Source organism: Microcebus murinus, chromosome 13 (assembly GCF_040939455.1).
Source record: "Microcebus murinus isolate Inina chromosome 13, M.murinus_Inina_mat1.0, whole genome shotgun sequence".
Lineage (NCBI taxonomy): Eukaryota > Metazoa > Chordata > Mammalia > Primates > Cheirogaleidae > Microcebus > Microcebus murinus.
The window spans coordinates 58,916,570-58,936,009 of record NC_134116.1 but is presented as its reverse complement, the minus strand read 5'-3'; the positions used below and the strand labels follow the sequence as shown (position 1 = coordinate 58,936,009).

General features: G+C 38.0%; 1 protein-coding gene across 8 annotated transcripts in view; it reads left to right on the top strand.

The window, feature by feature from the left end:
- Window positions 1-19,440, top strand: part of ENOX1 (ecto-NOX disulfide-thiol exchanger 1) — a 511,925-nt gene that overhangs the window by 308,351 nt on the left and 184,134 nt on the right. For all 8 annotated transcript variants that reach the window (XM_076009424.1, XM_076009420.1, XM_076009423.1 and 5 more), the window contains 2 exons: window positions 13,326-13,469; window positions 14,315-14,452. In XM_076009424.1, coding sequence (XP_075865539.1) covers window positions 13,326-13,469; window positions 14,315-14,452 — 282 coding nt within the window. The remainder of the gene's footprint in view (window positions 1-13,325; window positions 13,470-14,314; window positions 14,453-19,440) is intronic.

Genomic DNA, 19,440 nt, shown 5'->3' with positions numbered 1-19,440 from the left:
TCTCATGTGTACCAACAATGAATCCAACCAAACTTCTGTTGGAAAAAAACCAGAAAGACCATGATATGTACTTTTCAGGAGGGAGTAGCTTCTGTGAAGATGTGCTGATGAAGCTGTCCTTAGCGGGGTTTTTGCTGCTCTTGTCGTCAGAAGTATTCCTTCATGAAGGCCTATCTGAAGGGGTCTGAATTCTAGCTATCAAAATATCTGACAGTTTTGCCAGTTATGTTTCATTTCTTTCAGCTTCTCCAAAAGGCATTTCCGTTAGCCTCTCCAATGACTCGTGAGATGAGGACTGAGAGCATAAAGTGGAAAAACTCAGGAAACTGGCCCACAGGGTACTTGTGACAGGAGCTCTCCTCCAGTATGCAAATTGTGCTGCCAAACTGCCTTACACATTTCACATGAGAGTCAGAGAGAACAGCTTCCCCAGCTCGGCTCTCAGGTTTAGGTTCGTCTTTGCTGGGAGTGAAAAAGTAGTTGCCACAAGGGGTGATGATTCTGCTAAACACACAGTGGGACTTAGATTCGAGCGTGTCACACAGTAACTAGCGTAGACCCTCATGCTTCCAGCACCTCCAGAATATCGGTGATGCCTGGGAATCGGAATTAGAAGCTGGATTTCCTGGTTTATTCAGCTCCTGGCTTTACCCAGCTGCACAGTACTTCCCTTCCTGGTTTCTGTACCTCTTGGTCCCCGTGGCAGGTAGAAAGGAGGACTGATTCCAGCCCCTGCCTGGTAGCTGGCTGCCGGTGTAATGAGATAGCTTGTGTAGAGACACGTTTTGGGTGTGATTAAGAGAAGCAGAGCAGAAAGGGGTTCTGGCAGAAAGTGAGGGAAAGAAAAGTAAGGGGAACCCGATTTCACCACCCAGCCTTTCCATCTTGCCCTTTCCTCAGGAGGTGCAGTTGTGGTGAGGGTGTTCATGAATTAGAGATTGCAAGTATGAGCCGTCTACACAGGGAGGTTGGTTCTGGGCAGTCCTTGATGGCCATGATGCTTATACTTACCTTCTTTATACCACACTGCCAGCGCAGATCACCAATTTACCCTCAGTATATGTATTTGGACAACGTTAAGCCCAATTTGGGCTATAAGTCAATTGTAGGGAGACACCTTATATGTTTATTCCCTCTCTTTTTCTCAAAATACACAATTATTACTCTGACCTTAAGAAAAAATATGTTGCTCAGTAAAGCATGGGTCTTGGGTTTTTTTCCAGCTGTAATTTCTGCTGATTTTCTCAGATTCTTTCTCTTGCCTACTTCTGTGACTGAATAGCGGGTTTGTGAAGGCTGACTGGGGTAGGGGCCATGGAAAGATACAGCAAAGCTGCAGGTCCCGATGGCCAGGGGAGCCCCAGACCATGGCTCAGCCTTGCCACCGCAGGCTATGTCCCGACACATGGCTGAGATTGGCATTTTCTCTCCCAGCAACTCTGGCTTAGTTTTAATTACTGTTCCTGGCTCATCCTTCTGGTTTCAGCCTACTTTTAAATTTTCTTACCTTTTCTTTCTGAAGGGAGTGTCTGTTAGAGAGTTTCCTCTACAAGGCTAGTATTACATTAATGAATAGTTTTATCCAGAATCTACTTGTTATTTTTTCTTATAATGGGCATGCTCCTAGGGGTATCTAATTGCCACACTATAGCAAGTTCAAGTCTGCTCATGCTTTTTAATTTATTTCCCCCACCGTGTTATTATAAACTTTTTGAGGACAGAGTCTGGGTCTTGCTCACTATTATGTTCTTGATACCAAGCACACTTACTATATGACCTGCATACAATAAGCATCTAATAAAGATCTGTCATATGAATGGATCCCCCACAGATGGAACTAACACTTTACCCCATCCTCCTCTGCCTTTAGAGCCAGTCAAACCCAGAGGTACCTCCTATTCTGGCTCTTTGTTGGAGCAAACCTCAATTCCTCAGGTCTATGTCAGCAGAAGTCTAGGTTAGGACAGACTGAGCCCTGGGCTCTGACAACCACTGGCTTTCTGACTTTGGGTAAATAATCCAAAGTCTTAACCTTCTAAACCTTGGTTTCTTTTCTTTTGTAAAAAAAAAAAAATTGCTAATAACCTCTATCTTATAAATTATTGTGGGTCTTTTTTGTGAGATTACAGATGTGAGTTGCTTACCACAAGAGCTGCTATGTAGTGAGCTATTTTCCCAGTGGGTGCCTCTGAAGTGTGGCCAGCTGGGGCAGAGGGGGAAGGGAATGACATTCCCCTTTCACTTTATAGACTTTAGCTTCATTTGAACTCATTATGTATATTAGTACTGATAATGATAACTTTAAAATGAAAATTTCCTTATAGAAGCATTAGTTCCCTACTCTCTAACATATATTGATGTTTATTCTTTTCTTCTCAGATTAAAGAGAACTGTGTCATTCCATTTCTGTGCAAATTTTGCTACTAAAAAAAAACCCAGCTGAATTAGCTGGTAGTTAAGAATGGTAGCAGGGGTTTAGGGAGTGTGTTTGAATGACGATGGTGACCCCTATTAAAGTAAGGGTCTGGTGGTGGGAGATTTACTGTGGGGAGTCTGGACATAATGGTGCGTTTTGTTTTATATCGATTAAGCGTCTCACTGTTCCATCTACCTTATTTTTGCCTTATTACTAAAACTCTTTGTGTGGCAGAGGCTGCGTCAAGTTGTTATGTTGGATAAGTACACGAACACATGTCTACTTCATTGTGCAAGTAATAAAATCATTATCCTAATTGCTGTAATAGTCAAGGCCTGGTGAGTATGTGGAGTTGACAGCCACCGCGGCTCTCAAATGCCCTCACTTCACACACTGCGCTGTTTAACCACCACTAGTTGCTGGTTATTTTCTGAAGTCGTTATTTTACAATAAACATTATCTCATAATAAACCATAACATTTAGAATTGCTCAAGAATATCGGAGGACTTGAAGAGCAGAAGACCTTTTTCATTAAGACTAGAAAGGAAAAAAAAATGTAATAATGCTAGTGGGAATTCTTTTAAAATATTTGTTTAGGTTTGGTTTAAGCCATCTAGCTGTGAAAATAATAAACCATGGTAGCAATAGCAATATCCTGTAATTCCCACAAAGCACATTCAGCATAATTTCTTTTTTATAAATAATAAAACCATAAATAAATACGATTACCGTAAGCTAACATGAAATTATATTCACAACCATGGGCCAGATGTTTTTCTCTCCTGTCTGGGTTCTTTAAGGTCAGTTTTGGCTCACTTCCCTCTCTGCATTCCCCCAATCATTTGAGTAATCTGTACCTGTATAACTGGGGACGGCACTGGATCATGACGGAGTTTGGTGAGTTGAGGGGAAATATAGCCTTGTTTATCTCACACATAGTAGGCAGGCAGGTGACAGAGAATGCAGAGAATGCCTCAGCCACTTAAAGCCTTTGCAGGCTTTGCTTTTGGAGGCCTCACTCCATACTGTATCAAACATCGGAAATGCATTCACATCTGACAGTCAGTATAATTTTGTCTGTAGGAATTTTGGACGGGAGTTTTATAATTTCTCTTTTGAAGTTATTTGCCTATAAGTTATTTCTTTCATTTAAAACCAGCTCTGATTTCTCCATATTTCTGCAAAATGAGAAGGCCCACTTCTAAATGATTTTCAACTATCATGACTTTTATCTAAACACTAAATTTGATCATTGGAGTTGTCATAACACAAAATGTATAGACATTTAATTAAATAATCATTTGTTTTAGACAGTGCTTTTTCCATTGTACATCGACACGGAATATTTTCAGGTCTCCAACGTTATTTATAGGCCTCTCTGCCTCTAGAGCCTAATTGATAACATCGTTGGAAAAAATAAGCTACTTTCCCAGAGCCAGGTGGATCCTCTGATCTGGAAGACTATAGTAGAGAAAGAGATTCTGTTTGAGGAGCTTAGTCCTCCAGATGCTATCCCCTCGTAGGGAAGGCTTTTTGTATGGCAAATAGCTCCTTCTACTGACAAGGAAGATGAGTGTTAATGGGGAAGCCTGGGAGTGGGAGACAGCCTGTTTACGTCTTCTTGGGCAAATCTCTGACCAAGATGGAGAGATTGTAGAGAAAGAGTTGGATCCATAGCACCAGTGTTTTGTAGTGACCTTCAACCTCCTTTTCAGTGCTGGAACCTTCCCCTCAGCATTTGTTCCCTCACCTTCTCTGCAGGGGGCAGGAGCCCCCATGGAGGTTTTCTGGCTTACGAGGGCTTCTCTGAGATTGCTATGTGCAGCCAGTGCTCTTCTGGTGGTCCCTGACCTCCAGAAGCAGCATAAAGTCCTTTTACTAAGAAAGGACTGGGACAGTGATCCTAACTTCTGAATCATTTATGTCCCTAGAAGCTGGACCCACCTTTCTGTGCCCCAGTCTCCCTCCAGCCTCAGGAACCTGAATACCCTTGGGGCACACAGGTCTTTCTTTCTTATGAGCACCTTCATTTGAATTTTGCTGAATACAACCAGTAGCTCCAAAGATTTGACCCATTTCCCAAGGATGCTCACTGCCAGCCCAGAACTTTCCAATTGGATGTCCTGCTGCACATCCATTTGCATCAGGCAGTGGTGCCCCAATAGCCCTCCCCTAAACTGCTCCACCAAGTTTTCTGGGTCACACCGTATTATGTAACCACACCATTTGTGAGGCCCCAGAAGTAAAAGGGACCACAGCAGGGGACCTGAGGCTCTACTGTTCTTGCTCACTGGTTATGGAGCATGACCCAGGGCGGTGGGTGGTCATTTAGAGAAAGAGAAAGCAAGGTCTCTGGCACAGGGCCATACATTGGAGATGGTGGTACCCTGCTAAGTCTGTATGTCCTGGGGCAGTCATGACTGCAGGGCTAATGCTTTATTCATCATGCTGCAATGACATCATTAAGAGCACATTAGTTTAAAGAGTAACTAACTTGTTCTTTGTGACCCTACCTGGAGAAATGTTAAACAGGATGAGCAACTGGCTCAAGCTGGTCTTGGTCTGATTGGGTTTTATTGCAGGTAGATTTCCATGAATTAAAGGGCTCTAACCAGGGCTTTTTGGAAAATAGATAACTCATTTACCAGAGTTCACAGCCATTTAAGGGTCACTTATTTACCCACTACAATTAAAATGTTCCACTGTGTAGCTTAATACATTTTGCATGGTTGGGTCAAAGTATAAAATGAGTATATAATAAAAAAAAGCTGAGCACAAAACAGCACAAATTATAGAATGATATATTGTCTGCTTTCTTTTATATAAGAAGATAATAGTGTTTATAGAAATTGCTTTCTATGTATCAGTGTGTCCGAAAAGAACAGTATGTGGCCAATATTGCCTTTCTATACTGTGCATGCATAAAAAATTATTCTTTGATTTGTGGCCATGTCCATGGTTCATAGAATTCACCTCTCTTGAAGTATGTGTCTTTGAGGCAAGACTGAAATCCACCTGAAATCTTGTCCCAGAGGCATTACCCCTTTTCTCAAAATGACTTTTTACTGTTTTTTATCTCTATGGCTGTTTCTCAGCAGTCCATAGCTTTGCCATTTCAGAAAAGGTTTTTATTTAGTTACACCCTTCTGGTGACTTTGTCTACTCTTTAGAGCTTTTAGAATGTGAATGTGAAGAGAACAGAGAGACTACAAACACACAAAAATTCTTGTCAGTTGAGAGGAGGCCAGAATTATCTAATATGTCCTTATTTATATTCATAAATCTATGACTTACTAAAATGGTAGTTCAGTCTCAATTTCCCTCTTCCAGGGATAGCATCCCTGCAGAAGTAGGATGTAGATACCTTCTTCTTCAGATGAGGGCTCAGAAGAAGGGAGAATTGTGACCTGTTAAGACCATGTGATACAGCGAGCTGCCACACCCATCACTAGCTGCACCCAACAGGTGCCTGCCAAGAGCATTTTAGAGGCATCTGTACTGGGGAGAAGTCCAGAACTGATGAACTTCCAGGTTTCATCCAACTCTTCAAACCCAGATGCTCTATGAACTTGGGTTTGTTTGTCCTGAATCCCAGGGGCTAAGAACAACTTTGCTTGAAGTGAGACTCTTCTAGTTTTAATGGATCCAGGCTTATGTTTACTGATGCTAACTCCTTTCTGTAATAATGCACTCAGCAGCAGACTCAAGCAAGGATAACTTTTTCTATGGTAGGTATATTTTGGGAGGTGGAAAACAACATTGGATGATAACAGATTGTGTGTGTGGTTGATTGTCATTTATTATGAGGGGATGAGTCGAGTCATTACATATTTCTTAAACACTCTTCAGTGTAATAGTGCATTTTTCAGAAAGTCTGAAATGCTCTAAATGTGGAGGGTCCAATATGTTAAAACCTGTCTCCACAAAGACTTTGAAATTACACACAGTAGCCCCCTCTTATCGTCAGGGCTGTGTCCCAAGACCCCTAGTGGATGCCTGAAACCACTGATAGCACCAAACCCTATATGTACTTATTATTATAGTAGCATCCAGGCCTATTTTTTTCTTTTTTCTTTTTGTTTTTAATGGAGAGAGAGATACTTTATCCTGATAGTCTCAATGTGTTCTTTTGTTATTTGTTCAATTTAGAAATATAAAGTATTTTTTTCAAAAGCAAAGTTTTCCTGAGAAACACAATTTTACCTCTGTCATTTCTCTACACTTATAGATATAATTCCAAGTGTTTCTCTTTGTGTCAAAAGATAACTGTCTTTATCTACTATTCTACTGATGCTATTTGAGTTGTCTCTTTGGCAAATTTGGTCATTTTGTTTGATTGCATGATTTCAGAGGGAGACTTTTGGGTCATCTTTCTCTCTTTCTCTCTCAATGTGGAGTTCTTGGGAAACAGACATGTCATAGGTAAACCTTATCCATTCGGTCACCATTTACTCCCTAAGATGGAAGGAAGATGATTTATAGTTTAAAATTGGCTGCTAGACAAAGTAGAAAAATGGAGGATATAATCACAGACCCATAATGGAATTTTGTATTTGAGAGATGACCAGATCTGCTTTTTATTCTCTGTGGTCAATGCCAAATTGAAACTTTTCCTTTCTTCCAATGATTTTACTTCTTGAGTACTGTGCATATATGCCTTCGTTACACTAACCTACAGCCTAATGGATCTGGAGATGCAGTTATTTATAGATTCCAGCTTATTCAAGGAGCAGCTGCAAGAAGTCTACAAAAGGAGAACATCACCGTAACCTGCCTGTGACCCTACATTAGTTGCCAGGAAGGTGTGGAATTTTGAATCTTAGAGGGTGACTTGTTAAGTGCACTAAAAGCTTATATTGAAAGAACTGACAGATTTTTTAAAATTGGGTTTTTTTTGACACTTTAAATTCTTATATGTTCTAGTGTTCAAGAAAAATCCCACCCTTCTCACCCCTGCAGTCTTTAGCTTTCAAATCTCCAACCTTTAAGATCAAACCTCGGAACTGAAATTTTTTCCTTTGTTCCTTTATTGCTTCCTTCTTTTCCTTTTTTCTTCATTTTTACTCCTTCCTTCCTTCCATACATGAATTCATTTGAAAATATGTATAAAATATTTATATTTTATATATAATTTAAAATATATTTTATAAATTTATAAATTTTATATATCTGTATATCTTTATATACACGTGTGTGTGTGTGTGTGTGTGTGTGTGTGTGTGTGTGTGTGTGTGTGTGTGTGTGTGTAGAGAGAGAGAGAGAGAGAGCATGTACCACATTCCAGGTACTTTGCTTGCTAGCTGCAGGGTATGCAAAGATGACTGGTTTCCTTAATCATCCTAAGCTTATAGTTTTTTGAGGGAGAAAGAGAAAAATAATGAATGAGAATATAAGTGACAAGTACTTGTGTAGAGAAAGTGTAGAGTGCTATAGAAACATGGAGGAGGGAACACATTTCTCCTTTGTCTTCTTGCCTTAAAGGGAAAACTGAAAAAATACCTAGAATAGGAATGGCATCTCTCTTCAGGTACACTGCAGTGTAATGTATATTGTGACACCTTAGAAAAAAGTTCAGTGATTTTATAAATATAGACAGTCCCCCAATTTAGAATGGTCCAACATGATTTTAGAATGTAAGTGACCCCACTGTAAGTCAAGGAGCTCCTTCTGACTTATAATGGGGTTACAGTTTCTACTAAATGTGCATCACTTTCACTCCATCATAAAGTTGAAAAATCTTAGCATTAAATGCACTTTCCCCTTACAGTATTTTTGACTTAATGGGTTTATTAGGATGTGATCTCATTGTAAATCAAGGAGCATCTCTATATGACTAAAAGTTAGATATTAAGGAAGACCTTTTTGAATTTATGGATTTGATACTAAAAGCCATAGGATTCACACATACCTGAACTGATCTTTGCCCAGCTCCATCATCTGTTCACACTGTTTCCAAGAAGTGACTTTTCTTTCTAGCACCGAGAAAGAGCTTTCTAGCTTTATTTGATATAATAGTCCTACTTTACAGTCATCTCATTAGAAATTCCTCATAATATGCCTAATCTAAATCTCTTCTTCAACACCTTAATCCCATTATTTCCCATGAATCAGCAGACATTGACCCTTAAAAAATAAATAATAAATCATATACATACTGTATATTTAACAGATGTAAAACTTTATATCATGCTTTATCAGGTAGTATTTTAGGTAATCCCCAGTATCAGCTACCTCTTTATTATCATTTTTAAGCTTTGCCTCTAAATATACTCCCAACACCCCCAAATTTATTCCCATCTAAAAATTAGGAAGCAGTGTAGACTTTGCTGACATTTCTGTAGAGGGGACAGAGGAAAGATTTATATTGTATGCTTCCCAGTGAACCACCTGAAATTCTGCTTAAGTCATTTATCTTCTCTGTAGTCCCCTTTTGTCATGGGTAGCCACCAAAGATTTCATCTTTCTCCCCCTGCCCCCAAACACTTAGCTTTTGTGTTCCCTTTTACCACTTTTCACAGAGCAATTCCACTCTTTCTCCAAACTCACATAATTCCACTTATCTCCCTAGTAGTTAACAGGAACCATTTTCCTTAGAAGCCTGTTTAGTGACCCTGTACAGTAATTAGAGCATGGCCTTGGGGCTCCTTTTGTATTTGAAGAGATAATAGTGAGAATTGTATAAAACTGATTAAAGATATTTTTTTGTTTGTTTGTTTTGAGACTGAGTCTCACTCTGTTGCCCAGGCTAGAGTGGCGTCAGCCTGGCTTACAGCAACCTCAAACTCCTGGGCTCAAGCGATCCTGCTGCCTCAGCCTCCCGAGTAGCTGGGACTACAGGCATGCAACACCATGCTCGGCTAATTTTTTCTATATATATTAGTTGGCCAATTAATTTCTTTCTATTTATAGTAGAGGCAGGGTCTCGCTCTTGCTCAGGCTGGTTTTGAACTCCTGACCTCGAGCAATCCACCTGCCTTGGCCTCCCAGAGTGCTAGGATTATAAGCCTGATTAAAGATATTAAGATTTCTAGTTGTTCCTCCATAGGAAGATTGGTCTGCAATTACTTAGTTTACCATTACAGATAGCAGTAGTATCTCCTTTATAATGCCTAGGCAGTTGCTTAAAAACCATGGAGTTTATACATAAGTGACATCTTTGTAACAATACTCTATATTGTTCTAAACTAGGGAACATTTCCATAACCTCAATAGATTATCTTACTGATTACATGAAGACCAAATTTAGATATTTTCTTAGTGATAGAAGACAAGAGTGCATTTTGGATAGAAATGCATTTTTCTCTTTAAATATATAAACCATGATAATGTCAATGAAGCATTCATATAAAGTAAGAAGGTTTAAGAAACCATACTGTACCATATAAGACATTAATAAATCTGACTCTTTCACTAAAATTACTTACTATTGAAGTAAATGTGAACCTAAGGACTGAGATCAAACAAAATCATTTTAAATAGAATTTTCAATACCTAGCTGATTCTAGCCCCTTTTAATAGAAATCTGTCTTTCGTGGACAGTTATAGGTGAGTTTTAGTATTCACAATATATGTGTCCTTGGTATCTATAAAAGTTGGAAATAATTAGAAGAGGTTGTATTATTATGAATGGGAGCAGCCTGTGCCTTTTTTTTTTTAGGCCAAATAGTATTTTTATAGACTTGGTGAGTTTCAAAAACTATTTACCTCATTGATATAGCCCAATGAAATACTGAACATAAATATATCTTGTTGAATAGTTATGACATTGGGTATGAGATTTTGTACTTGAATATATCTTAACAAAGAATAGGTTATATATCCATTAAGCCCTAGATAAAGCTGTACTGCTATTCTTGACATTTTTTATATGAGATTGTTTTGTGGTGATCATACTTCACTAAAAGCTGTAAATAGAAACTGCCAATTTCATAATTGGTCATGAATCTCTTGAAAGCTTTTGTGGTTGCATAGGAAGAAAAAACCTAGAGAGAAAAAATTCATACATCTTTTATGTTCCATTATATTATTTTATAAAAGAATTATGAAAAATGAAATATTCTGTTACAATTTAGGTGTGGCACAGAAAACTAGGGCAACACTTACTTTTAGAAATATCAAGTGTTACTCACTGTTTCAGAATTAATTACATAATTATCCACCAGAACACAAAGATCCCAGGGTACCTTAATGGAAACACTACACTTCCAAATAAAATAATAATAATTATCACCTACTATATTCAAAGTACTTTATTAGGTATAATTTTTTAACTCGCCACATTTCTCTGTGTAAATAAACATCATTAAGAATATTAATCTTTTCTATAGTTTAGAAATAACAAAACTAAGGCAGAGAAATTGATTTGAATGATAAATTAGGCATTATGGTCTTTAATTATTTAAAGAGGCAGATATTCAATAGGAACGATAGATGTTACTAGAGTACAAAAATAGCTCTTGCAACTATTCATAAATTACGAGGTAGTAATTAATTAAAAGTATCACCTTTCTTCCAAGCCAAATGATCAAATCAATTAAAATTTTGTAAAGAATGTCACGGCTGCCTTGAGACCATTGGAAATGCCTAAGATGCGACAGAACTTACCTTAGAGTCACCATCCCAGGCATATGGTAGCCACATGAAGTTCGTTGTATGTCATTAAAACCATGGGACTAGGAGGTTGAGGAGATGTAATAAATTGAATGTGACAGAGTTTGACTGAGGGATAAGTCTAGGTTTACACACCACATCTTGCCAACAGAGCAGTGCTTTTTCCAGTGAAACAGTAGCTGTTTGTTACTGTTTTCAGTGAAACACTTGCAGTTTGTTAAGATGACCATGAAAAATTGTTATACAGAAACTATGGCCCTCCAGAACACTTGGTGCCCCATTTTTGGACTGTAATCACTAAGGTGAAAACTGCCATTGGAACAGATAGTTATAGAGCCAAGGAAAGCTAACACTGTCCCTAAAAAAAGTGTAGCAAAAAGTCAAGGTGAAATGTGACTGTCGAGGCGTAAGTCATAAAGCCTACAAAGCAAAGGGATGTTCTCTGATATAGTGTTCCAGAACTGCAGACTCATTAGCCAGAAAAAAAAGGTGTGATTAATGCCCATTTGGGGAGAATCTGAGCTAGAAGGAAGCAAGCCAACTAAACTTCATTTGGGGAGATAAGTAAGACAAATCGTGACCTTGCAATGATCTGAAACAGCTCTACTATAAGGCTGTTTGAGCAAAAGAATGAATACATTCTAGCCTGACTCTGCCTTGGTGCCCTGAAATGGTTGGATGTGGAGAGAGAAAAGTGCTTTGAGGTTTCATCGCAGAAATATCTCTGGTGAATGGACAGCTGCTACAGGGCCGACATTTAGGTTAGCTGCATATTTCTTATGCTATTGAATTTATTTTATATGGTGAGAATGTCTTTGTCTGATGTTACCCATTGCCTGAGATAGTGATGCACAGTATGTGTGCAAGTTCTGAATTCACTTGGGTATTAGAGTTTAATGGGTATAAAATATTTTTTCTGAATATAGTTTGCTCCCAAAGTTGGTATCATTCACTTCTTGGTGATAAAGATGTTTCATCTTCTCGATAGATAGATAATTGGAAAAAAATTCCCCACTGTCTCACATACCTCTCTAGTTGAAGGCTAAGAATTTGTTGAGATACCATTTATTCATTATCCACCAATCCTTGAGATACTGAAACCTGAGTTTCCATTTGTATTAAACTTCTACTCAGCTGGCAAGACATTCTTTTTGATGGTACAGTGTTCAATGATGTGCTTATTCTTGAACCTAAGAATCAAAGAAATAAAAGAACATAACTTAAAAGGCTCAAACTTCACATCAGATACACTGACAAATGAACCATAACATCTAATTCTAAAATTATCATTAACAGAAGCATGGTTTTTAAAAGTTTCTAAACATATACCAAAATAAAAATAAATATTTGAACTCAGTTGTTATATTGAATTTACTGAAGATCAGATTTGTCAGGTCACTCATCTAAGTTTTGTGCACTTAAAAGTGCACTTAAAATATGAACCTGTGGATGCTCTTTGTTTTTGCATTTCTAAGGATAGAGAAAATGTGTAGTCTTTTATGCATATTGTGATATAGTGGGGTACTTTGTAACTTTATGCAGTGTCTTATTATTTATACTTAATTAGAAAAATAATTTAAAAGTCTATTTAAAATACATGTATATAAGCTGTGCAATTCTAAGGAAAATTCAGACTGAACAGACTGTGGCCAGTTAAATTTGTCTTTCCATAGAGCTGAAAAAAACAAATGTTTTTTTCCTTTGCTCCCCTAACACCTTCTAGATCTTCTTTTGTGGATAGCATGCTATTCTTCCCTTTTGCCTTTCCTGTCTATTGTAATTTAGGTACCCTCTTTTCCAGCCTCACAGTGAATGGGTTCTTGCTTTTTATCTTCCTCCTCCCAACTTTTTTTTCCTCTCTGAATACATTTCACAGACGACCATCTTCCAAAATAACAACATCAATTAATTTTTTAACTTAAAAAAAAATCTTCTTTAGCCCTGAGTCTGCCCTCTCCATTGATGTGTAGTGCGCAGAAGAGGCTGTGCGGGGATGATAAGCCCCCGTTCGTGAAGGCTCTTCAGTGGGAGGCATTTGACGTGCTCATAAACGGCGCCGTTTATTCAGCCAGCCCCGGCTCTAGGTGAGCTGAGGAGATGACCCACGCATCTCACAGGTCTCCGAAACTGAGCCACGAGACAGCCGCCGAGGGACGGAAAGCAGCTTTACTTCTGTGCCCGAGACTGGAAATCATTCTTCCTTTGTTTTTGTTTTTGAATAGACAGTGTTTTGTTCCTTGATGTTCTCTCTCAGTTAACTATCATGGTTTCTCACCACACTCCTGTCCCCTTTGGCAGAACCTGATGATCTCCGAGGGGAACCTGTACTCAGCCATCAGAGCGCTACTGTCTCCCAGGATGCTCACAGTTCCATGGTAGACGCAGGTGGAGTGGAGAGCATCACCCCGCGCCCCCAGGAGCTTCCTCAGATGATGGCTGCAGGTAAATGCCGGTGGCCGGCACAGGACACAGAGGAGGCTTTTCAGTTTTTGGTGGAAAGGCTTGCCCAGCCATGAAAAATATGCATTGAACAAGGAGCCTGAGCCCTTAGAGAAATCAAGCCCTGAGACTAATGAAAATAAAAGAGCATTAAGTCAAATTTGACACATTCTGCTGGTTTTTTTTTTTTAAAGCTCTATGTTATTCATTTTTAAATTTCATTTATTTATTTATTTTTTACAAAAGTCAGTGTTTATAAGAAATACATTGGAAAAGTTACTTTAGGTAGACACCTGCATTTCTTTAATGTAATGATATAAAAGTTTGTAAAGCAGGGAATATATTGTAAGGTAACAATAAATTCGGTCAGTACCAGTTTTGCTACTTGACAATTATTTTTTTTATTAGATAGTTAGAAGGCATGCCTGCTCAAGAATTACACTTGGAAACAGATGAGTTTATTTATTCTTAGGCTACTAAGGCAGTTAACGTGTTTTACCAAGAGGGTATCACTGCTTTGCCTCTCCACCTTGTAACTTAACCAATGTTGTTTCACTGGGAGAAGAAAGAGATTCTTCAATTTTTCCAGGGGTACCTCCTTAGTGACATGCTATAGATAATATAAACTACATGTCATTAAGTTTCCTCCCAGAAAATATTTAGAAACAGTTTATGTTTATGGCTAAAGAAAACAATACTATAGGTTTCAGTGCTTTATTTTAGTTTAGTTTAGTTTTTGTGGTTTGGGAATATGCTAAATGAAGCCTCACATCTCTAGAAATGTGATTTCCTTTAAAACAAACAGAGTTGCCTGTTGATTCTAAGTCATGGTTTGTTTTTCCCCACAGCAGCCGATGGTTTGGGAAGTATAGCGATAGACACAACCCAGCTCAACATGTCCGTGACAGATCCCACGGCGTGGGCCACAGCCATGAATAATTTGGGCATGGTTCCCGTGGGGTTGCCTGGGCAGCAACTCGTGTCTGGTAAGCTTTCTCCTGGTCTTGAAGATGCTTGCAGCAATGCCAAACGGTGTAGGTGACAGGTGCCCGGTAATCTCTCCGCACAGCAAGTGTTGAACATGGTCTTTGATTTATGACTGGGGCATGTTTGGCAGGTTGTGCTTGAGATTCTTTCCCTCATCACTTTTTTCTCCTGCCCAATAGCCGTTCTCAGAAAAAGCCACCCTAACTGTTATTGCTATACACAGCCTTGCAGCATCAATTGTATTTTTTAAATTGGTAAATAGAATGGCTCATATTTGCTTTCCAATTTACAAAACTCATTCACGTGCATTATCCCATTTGATTGCACAGTCTTCTCTTTGCAATAGGTAGGCATTTATTTTTGTTATGGCTCCTGTTAATGTTTTCATTTTACAAATAGGGAAACAGAAGACCAGAGTTTAGGTAACTTTTCCCTCATTGAGGAGGCATAGCTACTAACTCAGCTCAAGTGACACTAAGTTCCACATTTTCTGTCAACCACACTTCAGAATCATAATATAATGCATTTAATAGAGAAAATGTTTAAAAATATCATAAATTCAAAGGTCATTTAAAAGATTTTATTATTTAATTTAGCACATGTTTATTGAGGATTTTACGTGTGCCTTGTAAAATGTACTTTGGCAGATAGAATAAATATATACATATATGACTATCCTTGAAGGGCCTGTCTCTCTAAATTGAAGAAGAAAAAAAAAAAAAACAGCAACTGAAAGCAATAAAAATAATGTGTAGAATCAGGTGTTAAATAGCAGTGCAGACTGGTAGTATAGTATGTAGTAATTTCCAGATCAATCACTGGGGCTCTGAAGAAAAATGTTATCAGGAAGGTGGGCTTGAGCTACGTCTGGAGAGATAAATAGAATTTGCACAATAACTCACTCACTCATTCATTCATTCAACAAATAGTCATTGAGCTACTCTCCTGGGGGCAGGGACTCCAGCAGTAAGCAAAGCAGGCATGTTCTGCCCTGCCAGAACCTGCAGTGGGGAAGCGACAGTCAGCTCTCGTGCTGTGGTCATTGCTGTACGGCAGAAGAACAACTCACTTTTGGCCGTCAAGTTAGGTGAGGACAGATGGTGTTCACTAAGTAGAAACCAGTTACTTTTGGAATGTTAGTAAATTCTACGCTCAAAACTTGTGTACTTTGTGCTGAGTTGGCCACATATTTAGTTTCTTTTTTTGTCAACAGTGGCCATAGATGAAAAATTCTAAATTAGCTGTAGTAAATTATAAATATATATGTACATATATATATACACATATTTCAATGTGTGTGAACATATATGTATACATGTACACATACATATATAAAAATATATATTTTGTTTCTTTTTTAATATAACAAGAAAGAACACAAGAGTGGAGAGCAGATAGGGGAAAGTAGGAAACAGAGGCAAAAGGAAAGATAAAGATTGAGTTATAAAACATTATATTTAGGATATTTACAAAATTCTCCAAAATGCTATCAAATTCATACAATTGAAGATTAGTCTGCTGTGGGGTGTGTGTACATAAATGACATTTTCTCTGGTTTGAACATGTGTTTATCCAGGTCCTTTTCTCCTAAAGGTAACTTGGACAGATATTGCCTTCTAAGAACTGAAGAGTAAAGATATCTATTTTTCTACCCATGTTTTCCCAGCTGCCTAATTGAAATGTTTCAGATATCAGAAACTGCTTTACTCTTGTCTCACCTCCTACTTCTCTCAGAAAATGTTGTGTGACTTCTAGAGTAAGCCCAAACCTTAATAATTTCATTATTTTTCTTACGATTTCGAGTCTTTTGACATTTTAACCATGACCAATTTCCGATTTTCCCAGCAACTTGCCATGAAAAGAATTACAGCCCTCCTCGTTATAGAAGATTTACCGTATCTGCCCAGAATTACATTCTCTGTCTCCTGTATTAGCCAAATTGCTTAAACTATTTTTGAGCCTTTCTGGGTCTTTCTGGGCTTTGACTTTATCCTTTCTGCAGCCTGACAACTGAACTGCCCTTGGCACTGTTCTCAGGGCCACTGGCCAACTACATTTGTTGACACAATTTCAAGGTCAGCTTCTGTAGTGTTTAGTTAGTGCGTATATATTTTCTTCCAGTCTTTTTTCTACATATTTCAATCATATTGAATATAAAATTTTCAGTTATGGATTTTTCTTAACATCTATCTAAACTATTTTTTCCACTTTATTCTTTTATATTAAAAAATTTTAAATATATCAAGTAAATTTTCCCTAGTTTACTTAATTATTCTACTGTTTACATGGAGGCTGTTTCCATTTTTTCACTTTTACTAGGCAGGTTTCTTTAAGGAATTTAATGTCTCTGAACATGCAAAAGCATTTTACTTTTTCTATAAAATGGTGATCATATATATTTCACGGAACTGTTGTGAAATTTAAATGGGGTATCTTACATAGCCTCCATAGCATGAGTATACATTAAATGTTCCTCTTATTCCTTTCCTCTTAATCCCACCTTTCTTCCTTTCTATTCTTTTTTTTAACAAATAATATTATAGTGAACATTTTTATGCATAGGGCTTTATAGCAGTTAGAATTATTTCCCTTGGGTAGACTTTTATATGTAGAACTAGTAGGTCAAAAGAAATGAACATTTTAAAGTTTCTTGTTATGTACCAGGCAATTAATTTCCAAAATATACATGTGTATTTAATAGTTACTAATTTGATACAGAAAGATGGCATCCTATTATTCTACCTTAAATTCTTTTACAACTACCCTTGTTTATTTCCTTTTATCCCCTTCATTTTCTATTCATATTTTCTCTTTTATAAATAGATTATTCTCATACTATATCCATTTATGAGATATGGTTCTTGGTAAGTTTTTTTTTTTATGAGTTTATATTTGGGCATTTGTTAAGCATTTCAATCCTTGGACTTCATATTTCCTAAAAATATTTATCTAGTCTATTTTTTTGCTTTTAATGTTGGTTCTTTTAAAATAATTTTTGTATTTAATTTTCCCTTTATGAGTCCTTTATTCCATTTCTAAATACTGAAAGATTTGCCTACTCTGAAAGTTGTAATATTCACAATTTTCCTTGCCCCCATTGACATAATTCTACCTTTTATTAGAAATTAAATTCCTATGTATATTTTTATCTATTTCTGAAGTATCTATTCTGTACTAGTGATTTACCTATTTTTAATGCAGCACCTCGTTGTTTCAGTTCTTAGAGTTTGATGGCATATTTATATGCAGCATCCTCTGCTCTTTTTACTGTACCTGGTGTGTAGTACTGTTGTTTCTTTTGGTGTTGCCACAGAGGCCCGGGATGCTGCTTCCTGCTCTGTTGTTGCACCAGCCACCTCCGGAGTTGCTCAGTGCGACTGTAGAATGTTAGAGGCAGCCTTTAATGTTTCAGCAGGGACTTAAAGATTATTTAGTGAAACCTTCCTTCCAAGAAATCCTCTCTAAAACATCTCTGACAGGATTATGGAGAGGCTGGATTTTATGAGTACTTGGCTTTCCCCCAAAGTTTGTGATATTTCTGAATGACCAACCACTCTTCCCATATTTGTTAAAATTAAACTGACACTAAATCCCATTCCGCACTACTTCTTCAATTTATTGAGAGATTAAAATTATCAGCAAAGCAAGGCATAAATTTTTCATATCCTCTGATTTTATCAAAATAACTTCCCAGGAAATCGAATCCCTTATGACTGTCATCGCCCGCCTTCCCGCCATGCTGCCTCGCTTGCCCACAATTACACCTTTTCCACCTACCTCTCCTTGATTGGCACCAAACGTTCCCATGGTGATTCCAGTCCCACTTTTACGAGCTTCCCTGTTTACCTTCTTCATGGGAAATGCTACTTGAGATCATGACATGGTATTTGTTCCTCTTATCCACAATATACTGTTATGCTGTTATACCTCAGTCCTGCATCCCACACTCCAAAGTCTTGGCTGCTCTATGAGATATTATCTATCCCCATATACTAGTGTTTCTTTGTTTTAGTTTTGTGAAGTTTGTTGCCACTGTTGGTGTATCTTTTTGTTATCAATACTTTGTGCGTTGGTATAGACGCACAAAGGCTTTCTAAACCAGTCTGTTGGAACATGAGTATCCCACAGTTGTTGGATACAATAGTTGTTAGGTAGAGTGGATGTCACATAAGTACTTAGGTGGCCCAGCAGTGGTAGCCGACTCTGGGTTAAACACAGGTAAATTGCTTTCTTTGTGGGTTTTCTCAGAGCCTTTACTATACTAACGTGCAATAAGCAGTTTTCAAAGAATCAGATCTAGTATGTAGGACTCCCTGAACTTAATTTATCCTTTAAAAACATACCTCTTTGCATCTCATGACATACTAGAATACAGCCATCTAAACCAGATTTTTCCTGTTAATGGTGAGGATTCTTCTCCACTGCCACATATCTTTCCATGCCATATTTAATATTCTCTGTATGACCTAGTTTATAATTTTGTTTGTTTGTTTGTGCTGAACAGTGTCACTCCCTAATCTCAAGTTTCAAAATAACTCTCTTGGGGTCATGTGTTGCCTGAAACCTTCTTCTCAGTTTTCTGTGTCCTTTTCCAAGGGCCCCCACCTCTGGCGTCACAATCCAAAATCTAGAATATCAAGTCCTGAGCTTTGACACCATCTGTGTGACCAGCTGCTCCCTTCACATATACTCTGGTGTCTTTCCCAAACTCATAATCACCTGCAAGAAGATTTGAACAGTGGGAGCTGAGTCCTCAGGTTTTAAGTTTCGTGCCCAGGACAGCTTGGGAACTGGTGGTACTTTCTGGATATTCTCTGGCCATGAGATAACACCTTGCTCTTCTCTAAACCTTCTGGAATCTCCTTTCCTAGTGTCAACAATCTTTCCATAGCTGTATTGACCTTAGGTTGATACATATCTTTTACGGCAAGTTTCTGAGTATGCCATTTGTCATATTTCAAAGACACCTTCTGAAAGGGCATCACAC